The sequence below is a fragment of the Manduca sexta genome, chromosome 17, assembly GCF_014839805.1.
Source record: "Manduca sexta isolate Smith_Timp_Sample1 chromosome 17, JHU_Msex_v1.0, whole genome shotgun sequence".
In the NCBI taxonomy this organism is placed as follows: Eukaryota; Metazoa; Arthropoda; class Insecta; order Lepidoptera; family Sphingidae; genus Manduca; species Manduca sexta.
The window spans coordinates 8,373,009-8,390,050 of record NC_051131.1 but is presented as its reverse complement, the minus strand read 5'-3'; the positions used below and the strand labels follow the sequence as shown (position 1 = coordinate 8,390,050).

General features: G+C 32.7%; 1 protein-coding gene across 1 annotated transcript in view; it reads left to right on the top strand.

Moving 5' to 3' along the window:
• The first annotated feature begins 1,247 nt into the window (after positions 1 to 1,247).
• Positions 1,248 to 17,042, top strand: part of LOC115443130 (speract receptor) — a 40,361-nt gene continuing 24,566 nt past the window's right edge. Inside the window, exons 1-3 of the mRNA XM_030168403.1 lie at positions 1,248 to 1,450; positions 8,491 to 8,626; positions 9,233 to 9,348. Coding sequence (XP_030024263.1) covers positions 1,421 to 1,450; positions 8,491 to 8,626; positions 9,233 to 9,348 — 282 coding nt within the window. The 5' untranslated portion in view covers positions 1,248 to 1,420. The remainder of the gene's footprint in view (positions 1,451 to 8,490; positions 8,627 to 9,232; positions 9,349 to 17,042) is intronic.

The window sequence follows — 17,042 nt, the reverse complement described above, 5'->3', positions numbered from 1 at the left end:
ATCTAATGCCAACGAAAATTCCAAAGACTTGCAAGTTCCTGTGAGTCTTTGACTTGATACTTCATATGTTACAGTAGGTATTTATCTATCAAATATAAAACATTTTATTTTCTTCTATACTTACATACTATAAAAGTATTTAAATATTATTTATAAATTTTAGGGGTGGACTGATACAGTGTGTCAACCACGTTGAGCCAATACATCTTTACTGCAAACATCACTGCAACATACCTCTACCACTGACATAAAAATGTGGATAATATCAAGGTTTATGTTAAAAACTTCATGAAAACAAAAATTATACGAAAGGGAGGAAGCTAAGGTTCTGTACAGCTGATGCCTTTTATACGCAAAATGGTTTAAGTCTGTACTTGGTAAATGGTAATTAAGAATAAAGTGATCGTAACAGATATGAATACGCAATAATTACTATTAACTTTAAAATGTCTCGTCTGGGTTTGTATGTATTAATTAATTGTATTAATCTTCAGTTTTCTTTTTAGGAGAGCACCTAAAACGAGAATAAGTATTACCAAATGTTGCATTTCGTATCTGTGTAAGAACATACATACCTACATACACGTAGTGGCATGAGCATGTTCGCCTTGACCGCGCACCGGTTGTTTATATATTTCATTCATGTTGTCATTCTTTCAATGATAAAATATTCATAATCTTATGAGATTATACAAATTCGCTGAATAACGGAAGTCGCGTGGATTTTTAAACCAAGAATGCTAGAGCGACGTTACATAGTTAATTAACTCTTAAAAGTAATAACTGTAGGTAGGTTTGTTTTATCCAAATCAACATAAAACACAATGTGTGTCAAATTTTGGAGATGGACCGAGATAACATCAAAGCAACGATAATCGTTAGAAATTGGCAGCAACATGTTAAAAAACAAATGAGACCAACACGGCAATTAAACTCTTCATGCATTTTATTTCAAATTAATCCAGAAGAAGTACTTAAATAGTTGATAGTTGCTAAATTGTAACTACATTTTATATCTATGAGTTAAGTCATCCAACGTGGTATTGGAATACGAAATCAGTTTCTTTAGATATGTGGTCACAGTTAACAGTTATAATATGCTATTGATATACCTCTATCTCTTCGTTCAAATTTTAGCATGGGATTAGCGAAACATATGAGTCATATTAAACCACTTCTGAATATCAGTCACGGATCAACTGTCATCACATAACTGAGTCGAGAACGCAGTTGGTGTCTGGTGAGCTTCCAGTATCAAACCGTCAGTCGAACTAGAACGACGCGCTCCAAACGCGTACAACCGCGGTCGCGGGAAACCTACGTAATGGCGGGAAAATTGTGAATATAGTAAATGAATATACATACACCAGTTTTGATGAAGATCAAAATAATCAAGTGAAAGTTCTAAAATTTGCGCAACATGGAAATTTTAAGAGGGATCACAGTAAAAGTTAGTACCTGCTTAACTACTTACATTTACATGATTTAAAAAATCTATTTTTTTTGACAACTCTATTATATGTCTATTTTCTTTTCAATAGATTTGATAAAGAACACAGGTTTAAAGATATATCGTCGAGACTCTTCATCGCTATTTTATATTATATAGTCTCTTTAATGGTGATTTTATAGCATAATGCCAGGAAACGAAGCTAGCACTTGATCAGATAGTGACAACCGATAAATACTACTCATCATCAATTACAACCGGCCCATTCGTGCTGCTGACAAAACTCATCGAAACTGGCTCTATCACTTAATTAGAGTCTAATAGAAAATCAGCGACAAGCATTTGCTGTTTGGTAATATGCTGATGTAGATTCTCTTGACACTGTTGTGGACATATACCATCTACACACGGTTTCTCAGTAACCATGTTTCTAGGTACTCATCTAACTAAAAAATGCATTTTCTTTTTCTTGTTTGTGTCTACCTCATAAGCATTATTGCAGCTTGGATGAAATTATGTCGTATCATAGGTGATACTAAGAAGTATTTGCCATAAATGTTTTTCCTTTCTTTATAATTATTACTAAATTTATAGTATAAAATGAGATACAACAGGTACTTATCGTTTCAACTGCCTACCAGATTTATGATTCACCTATCATCTTAATCAATCTGCGTACTTATTTTTGAAGGATAAATGCGTAAAAATTTGCAAGTAGTTCACATTGGCCTATAAACAACGTAGCTTTATATATACTTAAATAAATAGAATTGAAACCAATAAAATGTAATGGGATAATAAAATAATTTATATCGCACATCATAAAAATGTTTACACGCCTACCTTACATACCCAGACTTTCAGTTAAGAGGCTGTTGACTAATAAATAGTTAAACTATAGTTGCATACACGGCAACGAATTTTATACATTAAAATGTAAGACTTTCAGCACAACTTGTAAACCGACTTTACTTTCAAAAAATAAAATGCTTTATTCATCACGTAGGCGAACATAGTTGCGCTTATGATAATTCAAGGTAAGTACATGAGAATATTTAATTATTACTACGATTAAGTCGCTTATATAAATACAGACATACTATGATGTGATACAGATTCCAATCTAGAACGACTCAACTAAGTCGTGTTTTAATCGAAAATCTATCTCAGATTTTAATTTCCCGGTCTGTGAATCAAACTCGAAACTTAAAAAGCCATATTCAGAGTTCAATAATATAGATAGTTAATGACGAAAAGCTAAGTGTAAGTATACACTCCTGCAAATATTCATAGTAAACAGGAAAGAGACAAAGATAGAATGGAATAGCGTGCTGAAGTGAGCGTGTCTACCATTCAACTCTGTCCTCCTAAGACAACTATAGGTACCTATAATAAATAACTACGTTTCTCACGCAATTATGGAATAATACACTTGAATCAAAGAAACTTGCATAAAGTGTAAACAATATGAATAATTTTCATGATTTAAATATTTTATCTGAATTTCAATATAAGATTGATATAATATATACTTATGATATTTAATGGGATTTCGTGATATAAAACTTTTTTAGTGAAGGAACTAGAATAAGTGCAAGCTTCTTATAAAATATGAAATTATGTATCACGTAAGCATAGCGGATAAAATATCTATAACTACTTACTATAGATTTCCTGTTATTATCAATTTAGAAGAAACAAACATTATCAGACATGAATCATAGTAAATTACAAAAGCAGGTTGCCTTAAACAGGCGATGTAGTTGAAGACACTCGGCTAGAATAATTTACTTTACTTTACTAATAAAACAAAACTCATTATTATTTCCAAACACGAATACTGACGTAAGTAGTAATTACGGCATTTTGCATCTGAACGTTTTTAATAAAAGAGATGATCGTTTACAGATGTTAATTAAATTCATTTTCTATTCTACACATTTTGTCATTTACTATAGAGTAGGCCGTATACCATAAATAAAATTAAGTCTTTAATAGTAGTAATAATTATTCGGAATTATTAGTACGTTTTTTAATTAGTAGGATTAAGATGTAATACATAAAGTAAATATAAAGCCATGTGGTCAATTAATTAATTCGCAAACCAGGCAGTACCTTGTGTCTGGCAAATATAAGCGTCGCGGCATCAGACTTAGGTATTAACTTTTAATTCCCGAGGGTTCCTGAATTTGGCGTAGATGTTGCTCCACCGAAATAACGTTACCGGGCATGCAACATCCTTGTGTATTATGTCATAAAGATAAGTCCTCAATGTCAATGTACTTGTAGACATTCTCAACTAGCCTATCCTAGTTCTCTATCCTTAACGATAGAGATTGTTCGGTACAAGCACTTATTAAATAGATAAAACTAATTTGGAATGCCAGTTGGAATAGAATGGAGTAGAAGATAAAACACTCAACAACAGTTACCTATAGTTTTATATTTCACTAAATATATTTTAACATAATAATATTATTTATTTTACATCATATTATTATTTAACATATCATTAAATAATAATGGTGCATGTGAATTAAATTCATGTTTTTAAACTTTCCTGAAATAGCGTTTTCATGTATTCACTATTACGGTATTTTGTTAGTTCTGAAACTATGTAGCAGGTATCGTTCGAAACCTAAAACAGTGTTAAACATGACATTAATATGTATCAGGCGCGTTAAGTGACAGTGCGACAAGAAGGCTGCGCGGGCGCGGCGGGTACGGGTGCGACGCGACGCCGGAATCAGACATTGTTTTCCGATCATGTGGGCACGATCGATCGTTCCAAAATGTATAGACTATCGCCAACGTGAATACTAATGAGAGATATTTTATTGCGAAATTTAACTGGGTAAATGGTAAATGCGAATCTTTTCAATTGACTGACAGGCTAACGCAAAATGGGTGAATGAGCATTTCTATCATTACATTCTACAACTTTATGTCACGTTTACCTGCTTTAATTTTGTGACTTATCAAAGTAACGTTCGTCGTATTAGTTTCGAAAGTATTTTATGCCACAATAGTTATACCTATCCCAATAAGTTTTTTTAATAAATCATATAAAAATATTGACACAGTGTTAGAAAAGTTATCGCGTTAGAGTCCATCAGCTCTCTCCATATCGCTGATTACCTTCGAATGGAGTAACTTAGACAATGGACATATTTATTTAGTTAAACAAGCGACTTATATTCTTGTGGTTAAGAAATGCATAGTACCATAATTACACACATGTACAAAAAGTAGAGATACTCTAAGCAATGGCCAATTACAAGATCCAGCCTGTGGACCTTTCGACCTTTTAGCTGTTTGACCTTTTACCACAGATTACTGAATCGTTTACATTTTAGATATTTCAAATTATTTTTAAGCCATTATAAATAAAAAAAATGCAATTATTTATTTTTGTTACAAAGAATAGGATACAATTAATTAACTTCCTTATTAAATTGTATTGTTGTATCAATATCCTACCATAAATGATAAAAAATATAGCGGAAAAACTTACCTAATGGAATAAATTTGTAATATAAATATTAGTTTTAGTATAAAAAAATACATTATTTGGGATATATAAAAAACCGGTGTTCTTTAAATCAACTCCTAAATATTAGTAATTAAATTCAAAAATGTCACCCAGTACTATGTCTTCCTAACTTCATAAATAAAATTGACGATTACAACAGTGTTTCGAACATGAATTTTAATTAAAGACAAGACATTTAAAACAATGAGATGACACTTGCGAACTCTAGTACTGTTTTAATTTTAGTACCTTGACTAGATACTAAAATTAAAACAGTATTTGAAATTCGATAGATTAAGTTTAAGTAGAGTTGTTAGAATACATAACACACACTACACTCTACTAGCTATAGTTAATAATTATATTTTTTTCTTTTACTTACGTAGTGTTCAATATAGAATTATCTCTCTACATAAAACTAACTAAAACACTATTAAAAAATAATATTCATTTTCGAACCATAATATCGTATACTCAAACTTTATATTTAATGAAAAATGTGTCATTGGGATAAAATATAATATTCAAGTTCATGACAGTATCGGTGGCGCAGAGGACGATGAAACTCTTGTAGGGAGGACGTGGCAACCCCACGCTAAATCAAAATTTTGTTTGACCCGCTTGTATTTGTTTTCGATCTGAATATTGTAAAATCGAAAGTCTCGCGTAGATCGTCATTCTCCCGCAACAAAAAAAATTATACTTACTATAGGGTCGGGACTAGTTTACTATTATTTATTTGATTATTTTGCTAAGGGGACAGGTTAAGTTGAATTAACCTGATGCGTGACAGAGCAACGTGTTTAAATATGTAAGAAAGGCTAGAAAATAATTGCGTGAAAATTACTTAAAAGCTCTATTATTCAAGTCGGTTACATAAAAACTGTTTTCGTATAAAACTTCCTATGCACATGGCGCTTTCATACAATTGGAAGCGATTCATGTGGTTCGACGTAAATTAGTACGCACTTATACTAGTTCACCTACTTTACGATAGCTCAGGATTTTTGCCAATTATATTAAAATTAGGGAACGCGTGCGCATGTTTGCGGGCCGTTGACGCGGTGTGACACGCGGCAAGCGCAGGAACTATGTCAATGCCGCGCCCGGGTGTCGACTGTTGACTGCACTATCGCGTACAGTATTGACCTCTTCGATATATAGGAAAATGACATCGTAATTCGCCTATTTTCATAACAAGGATTTTCTAGTTTTATTTAGTAGATGCTCGGGTCACATGATTAAGTTCGTATTATATCATTTAAATATGTAGTAAATATAGTTACGGTTCAATACAAGCTTGTTATGTTAATTATCCAATTTTGATATTAAAATAACTGGTCTCATTATTAGTAGGACAAACATAATTTTTATTGCAATATAAGTTTCTACTTGTGGCGCCTAACATGTTTAAAATAAAAAATATGCAGTAAATTTGCCGGGATAAAAGCCGCCTGAAATAAAATATAGTTAATCTGGGATTCAGTCTATGCTTTAACTTTCATCTAAATCCATTCAGCGGTTCACGCATGATGTGCTAACAAAGATCCAAACATTGCATCGTCACAAACTTTCACATACCTAATACGTAATATTTGTAAAATAATAAATAGTATGAACTAGAACGTTAAACGTATAAATAAAACATTACAAAGTCTAAAGTGAGTGGTATCTATCATCAATTGATATTAATTTTGTTTGTATCAAATACAATAGAAAATATTTTATTAATAGACGAATAGAATCAGTCTAAATCATTAGCTCCTATTTTCAAGTAATCGATTAAACAAATTATCTTCTGTTTGTGTAATCAATTTTATGTTTTTCCATATTAGCTAACTCCGAAATACAATTAATCGTTAGCTCTGGCTGATTGTTTAATCCTACTTTGAACATTCGTGTTCCAAGCAAGTACTTATATAATTGTATAAAAGTTGCAATTTACTGCGCAAGAGCTGTACGTTAAACTTCCGATAACATTGTAGAAACGTATGACGTCTCCATAAAACCTGGATAACTTGAGTGTTTTTAAGTAGCTTTTGATGTCGAATAGCGACTTTAAGTATCTACGTCTCGTCGGGTTTTGTTGCAATGGTTCTAGTGCATGTGAATGCCGTAAAATTGTTGGTTGTATAATTCGCGGCTCTGTCCATACTTGCAAACTAACGAAGTCTCAACGTGTATATTATAAAAAGTAACATATATATCATACTGTAAATCATACAAAAAAAAGTCGTAAGGGGAATATCTCGCTGTCTTTGTTACACGTCCGCAGCGTAATGGTATTACGTCATTGCGGCAATCGTGGCGTCTTTACCTGTAATTTGGTCTTTACCTGTTATTAATTGAAACCTGTTCCATCAGATTTTAAATACATAATAAATATATTTTGCTCAGACGGGTACTAATTCTTTCCATGTGAAAGAGGTTACGTAACAATTGATAAGGAATCTCGTCAAATGCATTTTTTAAATTGCATAGCAACTCTCCATACCTATTTATGACATTAACAGACTTAACCCGGTCAGACAAAAATATCTCATACGGGGGATATTTTTAACATTGAACACAAAACGAGCCCTCCTGTCTAGTAACACGCTAGTGTCGACAATGGCATGTGAATATTTTCACCATTTTATAGCAATTATCGGCACCGAGTTTACTTTAGCATTACTTAATTACCATTTGACAAAAGATATTAAAAGTATAACATACATCAATGTAATAATCCTTCACAATACCATTACGTTGCTTAGCCGAAATCTTTTGTGACCCTGCATTCAAAAAAGTAAGTAAAGCCAATTTACGGATGGCAAACTTTCACAACATGATTCAAATAGTATGTTTGGTTTTGCGCTCACGAACCTGTCACCTCACCAGACTGGTTTTGTACTAACCAATACACTGGGTCGGTGCCATTGCGTAAAGGCTACGAATAATTACGCGTCTGTTTGTCATTTCGATCAAGTATATCGTACCAAACCCCGAATATAAAGTGGAATGTAATGAATGCACTTTAGGATAATCAAGAACATGTTAACATATTTTAGAAGTGGCATATTATTTTTGGAACATGAATCATGGCCCTGATCTAACTAAAATCTGTATATTTATGCCGGAGAATGAATTTTTATATGTTTTTAGGCCAACACGAAAACAAACACTTACAGTTTAGGGCTATGAATAGTCAGGCAGATATAATAGATAGCTTTGAAGCGTGTGTTTAAAAGCGGTATGTCTACATACATATCCCGGCGCTTGCTTTCAGACGTTAACGAAAAAATATTGACGGCGCGTGAGCTCCACAACAATTTGTAACGTGTCTTAAAAATTGGGAATTACCATTCTAGGCTCAATAATTTGTGTAAGTTTTTTTCTCCAATCTAGGTTTTTCGGATCATTTTATATATCAGTTCGCAAGATGTTTGATCTCGATATTACGATCCAATCATAAAGATGAAAGAGAACGGTGTAAACTAGTATTTTAACGATGAATTTATTTTTGCAGATACATTTATGTTGGTTTATACTGATTGTATCACTGACCGGTTCAACGGGCGAAAAGTTTACTTTAGGATATCTGACTGGATCACAACGTCGGCCCGGAGACTTCAGCTATTCAAAGCCCGGAAGAGTTATTTCAGGTACCGTTATACAAATAACCATACGTTCTGAACAAACTTGTACTCGTCGATAGTTATTAAGCTTATTAGTTTTGAAGCTGAAGGTTATCAAGTAACTCGGTCATTTGCTCATAAGTGGTCACCAATCATGAACATAAAATGCAGGAAGAAACGCTGATGTGCCACTGTTTATAAAGTGAATTAGGAATTTACAAGGAACATTGACAATTTCTTAAAAGTATATGGTAATAAGTCAACATAATAATTTTAAAATAGACTAGATCAGTATGTCCCAAACTATACGTCGCGACTGATCAGTCAAGGGAATATTGGGTGGACCCTAAAAAATAGGACGTATACGATTACATTGAACGACCGAGCCAAAAATCGAACGGCCATTATTGGACGAGAAAAGTTCATAATATTCTTATAGATACAGCACTTCTTGTATGCTATAAGTATTAAAAATGACTTCAAGCTGAGTCCAGAATTTTGTAAATTTTGCTAGGTGGGTCACAATCCGGTCATTTTTGGAAATCACTGGACGATTTAACGTCAATCACGAAATACAGAAATGCTGCAAAATTGATTTTCATCTTTTTTAAAAAAAATACATTTTGTTACCAGGAGCAATTTCCATGGCAGTGGATGAAGTAAACAAAGAATTGTTGGGACCTATGGGACATTCATTGGACTTTGTCGTCGCTGAAACGTACGGACAAGAAGAAGTGTCTATTCGACAGGTAAGCAATTTTGTATTCAAAGTAACATGGAAGAAAGGGAACTCTTAAAAGTATTCCAATTTAGTCTCAAAGCACTTTTTCCAATACGTTGCAAAATTACTTGGAAGTTAAAAATTAAAGCCCACTCACTCGACGCCCATTATTCTTTCACAGATTGTGAACACAGATTCTTATGCCGTCCGATAATAATAGACGCGTAATTAAACGACGTTGTACAAGTACACGTCGTTTTTATGCCATTAGAAAATTTCCGGATAATTGATATCTATATTTATTTAAACAAAAATTACTTACGTTTAAAAATCTTTTGTATAAAAACATCTTCGTGCGTTTAGGAATCGAATAGATAAATTTAATTTTTTACTATTTCTACAGTGCTCTACATTGATTTTGGCACGTCCATACGTAAATCGTATCATGTTAGTTTTAATCCTCACTGAAAGTACGTAGACACGTTTTTAAGAAATGGGCAATATTTTAAAATCTGCCTAACGATTATAATTACTTAGTATTCATTTTGTTTTGTTAGAAATATTTTAGCACAAACGTAATAAATGACATGTTTCCGAAGAATCAAGTAGAGTTTGAAACGTTCGTGTCAAGATCTTAAAATATCACAGCACTTGTTTAACTAAATCATTTATACGAAAAGAATTTTATTTATTTATCGATCTTATTGTAATATTTTATTTGATTAATCATAAGATGGGTTTCATTTGGACGCCGAATACCTCAAAAAATAGCAAAGACCACAACGCTATATAAATATCTCCTCTTACGAAATATCCCATTAAACATGTTGAAATAAACCTTTTACACAGCGTCCAACACCCCGAGATAAGGCAGTTATTAGGCATGGCGTTCGTGCGTGGTGGCCAATTTTATGGGCCATAGACCGAAGTTTACAATGGCTATAACTCCATGTAGCAAAATGAACTCTTGATCTCACTGGCATTAGTTTTAGTGCGTGGCGACTTATATTTGTGTCGGAATAGGATTATTCCTACTTTCGGACGTAAGTAATAAAATGTCCGTATATAATACACATAATAAATATATCCGCACTTCAGCTACTCCACAGAAATAATTCCATTCTTTGGTTGTCTGGAAGAGATCGCTCATCTCACCGATGAGACCTTACGATGTTCCTATCTCTTTTTAACCAACATTTTTTTTGGTATAAATAAAATAGAACAAGAATACTGAATAGTTAGAAATATATCAAGTTTGAGCTCAATGCTGTTATTGAGGAGTGTTCTAATAAGCGAATTCCAGATGTCAATACTAAACGAAAAACATGATTACAAAAATGAATCTTACTAAAAATACGAGTTAACAAAATTTTAATTTCCGAACACTTACGAATAATTCAGTATTTACAACTAACTACATCTAAGAGTTCACCATAAGAATGGGGACTACCAATCCACATTTTTGTGGCCGACTTCAAATCTAACACCTTTCAATTGTAGTTGGATATCTAACAGTAAAACGATTTAACAAAGGAATAAAAGTAAAAAAATCTGACGGTAGTGGCATTCGTGACACGCTGATATTGGTTACGCCAGGTGCATAGTCGAGCCGCTGCATGCAGTGACACTACGGCCATAGTCGCTCTATGTGAATTCTTTTCGTCTCAATTTTAGGAAATATTGTATAAACTATTTTAAAAATCCCGTATTATTTACGGTCAATGTCTGCGAAGTTAAAATCTCATTACACTCCGAACACAATCCAGAAATAAACGCTTAACGGTACATTATTCCCGAAGCAATGACCCAGCAAATGGTAGAACAGCGACTATTAAAATCATTGAAGCATCTCGTTATTAGTTCTCAATTAAATAAAGAGTAAAAATAATTTCGCTTGATCAATTAAATCAGTATATTTTTTTTTTTATTTTCTCGTTTATAAAAATACTGGAAATTGGCCCAAAGGAGAAAATTTATATTATTGGATATAACGTATGTAGAAGATCTATTTTAATTAGTATTTAGATAAATACGTTTTCGCACATCCATATTGTTTATTCGTAATAATTAATAACGTGTCTTAATAGTTTCAATTATAATTTCAAAAGACATTAAATTTATCGCCGCCATCTCACTATTAATAATGCTTGTAATCTCTCATAAATCATCCTCAGAGTACAACCAACTACGTATCCAACTAAATAACATACAAAGTATAATCTGTACGTTCTACGGGATAATAAAACATTCTCTGAATTTAACCAAGTCGATTTTGGTCGCCAACAATAGGACTACCCTCGGCGCGTGGCTTGACGTATCCCTGGTTTATTAATGTATACATGGAAATCGCGGGTTCACTTTACGTCGCCGCTCAGCATGTGAGGATTTTTATATAGGGTGTCCAAGAATGTTAGTCCAAAGGAAGTCTAAATAAATCTTGCTTATTAAACTTAGAGTCCTGACTTTCTTAGCTATAACTATAACTAATGGAAGTAAATTCTGTAAAGCATTTCCTATTTAATTGCATAGTTAATTTGTTCTGATACAAAGGCCAGCACGGCCTTCTGTTAAACCGCATTTTATGTTAACTAATTTTTAACCTTTTATATCTCGACAATAAAGCCCCCTATCGAGTCCATAATAATAATTTTGTCTTTCAAGCTGGTATCAACCCTGGTTAGGTTGTTTCGGAGATTAACGTGTACAAAAAGATTCAAATTTACAGCTTTTCTCGTTTTGTCTCGTTCATCTACGAAAATTATTCTTTCCTACAAACCTTATCTTGCCAATTATGACTACTAAAAAAAGAAACCACCCAAATCGGTCGAGCCTTTTGCAACATACATCCAGACAAAAATTAAAAACAAAATTCCCTGCATATTTTTACGGCACAGACAGAACATTCAATAATTCCGATAATGTTAAGATTGTACACCCTCCTAAATTATCCGACATTAGTTCCTAGGACATCCCGTATAAGATGTATTTATTCGAAATTCGAATACAGTTTCCCTCTGAAAAAGTACGAACAAATGGGCAGGAAATACTCTCTTTTATAATTTATTAGAAGTTTTTTCTGGAGGCTGGAATATGTGATAAACATTAAGTTTCAAGGATAAAAATAAGTTTAGAGAAAGAATTTCAATGAAAATGGGACAACAGGAAACATCAGATAAACTTTACCCATATAAGTGTCCCGCCCCGCATACGGCCGTTTCACATTTACGATAAAGTTTTTGAGAAAGACCTGTAGTGCAGCCAGTTAAAGCGATGGATGTAGGACATAAAGCACAGCTGTATCGTGTATTGTACCCCTCTTGCTTTTGACGGCTTTTGTACTAAAATGATAACGTGTGCGAAATAGTCTGTATGTCGAGACGGAACACCAACGTGAATTTAATTGCATCCCATTTATACTATTTAATATGAAATTCCATAATCGCACACCCACACACAATTATCGCCAGAGATATTTCATTTATTAATTTTATTCCAACAGTATATCTGAATTAATAAAAACAATATCCATATTTCTAAAAACATTATAATTATTGGTAGTAACCAATAATTATAATGTCATTTTATAAGTATATAGATATGCCTGCTACAAGATAAACGCAGATAAATCTTAATTATAAGTCTGATTTCAGAAAGTTAAAAGCTTAATTTAATTTTATTCCCTCGTTCAACTTATTTCAGTTTACGAGTCTACACACACTACCACAAATTACAAATTCAAGAATATATTTTTTTGCCACTAAATGTTTTACAGTTTAAAAGGCCAGTCATTTGTTTCACAATTTTCATCTCCTGCCCTGAGAATAGACCATGTGGTATATTCCAAGATATAAATCACTATTAAGTACAATAGACAAAATTGCGTAGGTGCAGATGTTTTTTATCGAAGACTTCACGAATAGGTATTGTCGTGTATAATTAAATAATAATTATGTATTTTACTGAACACTTATGTATTTTACTCCAGTAAAATACACAAATGTTATTTCATTATACACCACAAATCCACGCTTGAAAGCGCATCGTAATTGGTCTCTCAGGGGACAATACCTTCATCATGATATTTATATTGTGTTCTAGATTCAACATTCAATCGATTCAATTATAAACTGTGCCATTTATTATAATTTCTGATTAGGTTACTCATTTTACTATTTCGCGGTAGTTGAAGGGAAATAATTAGGTTTTTGGATAGTTTGTCAGTCCGGTTGCTTTTATCAAACTATTAAAGAGGTTAAAATAAATATTTTATGAAAAAAAAATCAAATCGCGTCGAGGGATGGAACCATGGATAGATGGTCGTTATTTAAATTTGAAATGAAAAGAATATTAATAGATTAATTATAAGCTTTGTTGTCATAACTCAATGAATTTTATATTTTTAGACACAATCTAATGTAGAGGATCCTACTATTTATAGCTCGTTAGAAAATTAAGGATATATCACGTTTACCGACATTAAACGGAGTGTAATTAATTGGTTCCGGCATAAATAAATTAAAAATTTCAAGGCACCCACGGTGACCTAAATAAAAAGTTTAATAGAAAAAAGTTCCTCTGGCGCGAGAGCGGTGTTATTAGCTGTTCCTTTTGCTCTTTAATCCCATTTTACTTAGAATTACATGAACAGGGACCCGATAAAACTTTTTTTTACACCTAATGAGTAACAAATAGAGAATAATTTCCAGCACTTTGCCTCTGAAAGTAATTACTATTCGAGCGATATCAATGATAAATAATAAATTTTCACGTCTGACCTACCTGTCCTACATGTCATTAATTATTGTGTAAACATTGGACTACAAATTATACCATTCGTGCATATTACACGAACTTAGCTGACTACGGCAGGCCTGTTATTGAGGTGTCATAGACAACTGTCTACAACTGTAGACTGTATTTTCAACACTATTTCATTTATATGGAGACGATTTTTATTAAGTTATCCTAGGAAATACGGGCTTCGTGCGTCCGTAGAATTTTTGTTTCTAATAAACCCTAACACATTTTAGCAAAAAAGGAACGTGGCCTGGCTTTAATTATTGGCCACTTCCATTCGGACAATTTACTGTGGCAACTGCCTAATATTCCGTTTAACCTTTTATTGTAAAAAAATAATGTTAAATTTATTTCTAAAATTTTCTTAAAGGCTCTATTAAAACCAGCAACTGAAAACTTATCATATTATGCTGTTATGAATTAAACTAATCAAAGTGATGGCCATGCATCTTTCAAAATTGCTTGTTGTTTTTTTTGGTGAGACATCACAAAATCAATACATCATACCCATCTTTTTGGCGGGTTTCTAAATAAATGGAGGCATATACATATAGTGCTGTAGTTTTTAATTTAATATGAGTACTTAAGGCAAATGATACGGCAGTGTCATGCAGTGGATTTTGCAAAAGTATAACGGTCCGTTTCCGTAATTATTTCATATATTAACGCAAATTTTAGACATTGAAATAGAACTATTTTGCCCGTTTTAGCGCTGTTTTTATATTATAATTTTCCTTTCCTTGCTACCGAACCCTAAAAGAACATTAGGAACACAATTTCGCAACGGCACACAGCTAAATTAAAAATGAAGTCGTTAAGTTTTTACCGCTACAACTGGATACGATATGATATTTGTTATTTTTACGAGTCAAGTTAGAACGTTTAGCGGACGACGGTCAAGGGTCTCGAGATATATTTTCTATTTTATATTAAAATGCTATCGCATTTTGACATAGTGCTCGTAAACTTAACGAGTGGAAAAATATTGGATCCGCTAACTAAACCACAGTAAAAACCTCATTCATCTTTTAACTCGCAACAACTTTATTATCATTGTAAACATTAAAATCATAATAAACGAACTATTTTTACCCATAACTCTGTTTTTTTCGATTTTATTACATTTTTGTATCAAAGTTATTGTATAATTAGTTTCTACTACCTAAATGCTATGCTAGACTAATATTCTAAAATTATAGGTCTGAGCTAGTAACATTTTTAAACATTCTTCGATATATATCAATTTACTCAAAAAAATATTAAATAAAATAAACCAAAATACCAGGCGAAAAGTTTGCTTAAAACATCCATTTTTTTTAATACCTAAGCGTTCACATTGTCCCAAAGAGAAATTCTTGATTTTATTTTATTGAACTAACACTTCACAAATTACTGTTCATAATGCTGCAATTACTTCAAGAAGACAATATGATGGCATTTGGCCTAGAGCACGCAACAGACACATTGAAATTTGAAATATCTACGTAGGTAAAGCTTTCGAGCCGTAGTAACCTAGTAGCCGTTAATGAAGAACAAAACACAGCATTTTTAATCTCCGATCACGTCCCTTGATTGCCTAATCCGTAACAAATTGTTTTGGGTTACTATACTTGTGTTTTAGTAAAGTGAGGATCATGGAGCAGACCTATTATTCCGTAGGACCGTAGGTTTCCGTAGGTTCCGGACCTATTATCTTATTGTTTATGTGATTTTTGTAAAGGTATTTTATATTTATGCGTGACGAGCACAATTGTTATTACGTTAATAAAGTAGTAACATCTCATTAGAGTACATGAACATTTTTTTAAATAGACTAAAAAAAACAAGATTCTCCCTTTGTCTGTTTGGTTTGCTTTTTGAAACACTAGTAGTTTGTTTTTATTATGAACTATAACTTCGATAACACGGTGGTTTGCGTGTAAGGAGTTGGTTGTTTTGTTAAGTAGATTTTTTATTTCAAAGTAAGTTTGAGTAGTCGAAATTTTACTTACTGATACTATTACTGATAAGCGATTTCACGACAATGAATAATTATGCGCCTAGTAACGATCCATTATATTTATAACTTGTACTAAAGTGAATTGGTTAACTAATTATGCCAAATCAATCATTATGAATTGAAAATATTATATACCAACCTATTTAGTAGGCCCCGCAAGAACCTAGAACGAGTGTACCTATAGGGGTACTTCGATCCATTTACTCCTCTAGTTAATTATATTTCACATCAATCTAAAGTTTAGTCATGTATTTTAAGTTGAAAAAGTTAGACGACAAGCAAGCACTATCAACTAATGCAATTAACAAACGATACAAGTATACAACAAGAGCAATTTTTATGCGATCACTGAAGCCAACAGTAGCTTTACTAAATTGTTAAATTTGTCAACAGTGCACACTCGACAGAACTCGTTGCCTCTTGCCACTATTTTCAGTCGGCTGTCAAGTGTTCATAATATTGTCAGCTGCATTAGTCGTTGTTGAACCCTATACAGGGTCATTTTGAAATTACGTAACAAAATGAAACCACATATTCACCTTTGCTGACATTGTGCCAAAATTCATCCACTAATCTATCTATCTAAGGTCAGTCGGGGGAAGTGCGCCATAAAATTTTCATAGCTGGATTCAATGCAAAATAATTTCTTTTTGTGCTGACTTAAGAATGTAATTTTATTAATTTAAGAATATTTGGTATTTTGTGATAACAACCTATAGCCATTCAAGGAAATCGGACCATAAATTAATAATATTTTGCTCAAAGTAAAAAATGGTAGTAGGCGCACTTGCCTCCGGAAATGGGGTAAGTGCGCCTGTGTAAAAACTGCCAATATGAAACATTATAAAGAAAACACACACTTTAGTCCATAGAGAAATAAGTTTTACTCGCATTGCTCTTGGATAGTTTTTAATCACTCAATATTA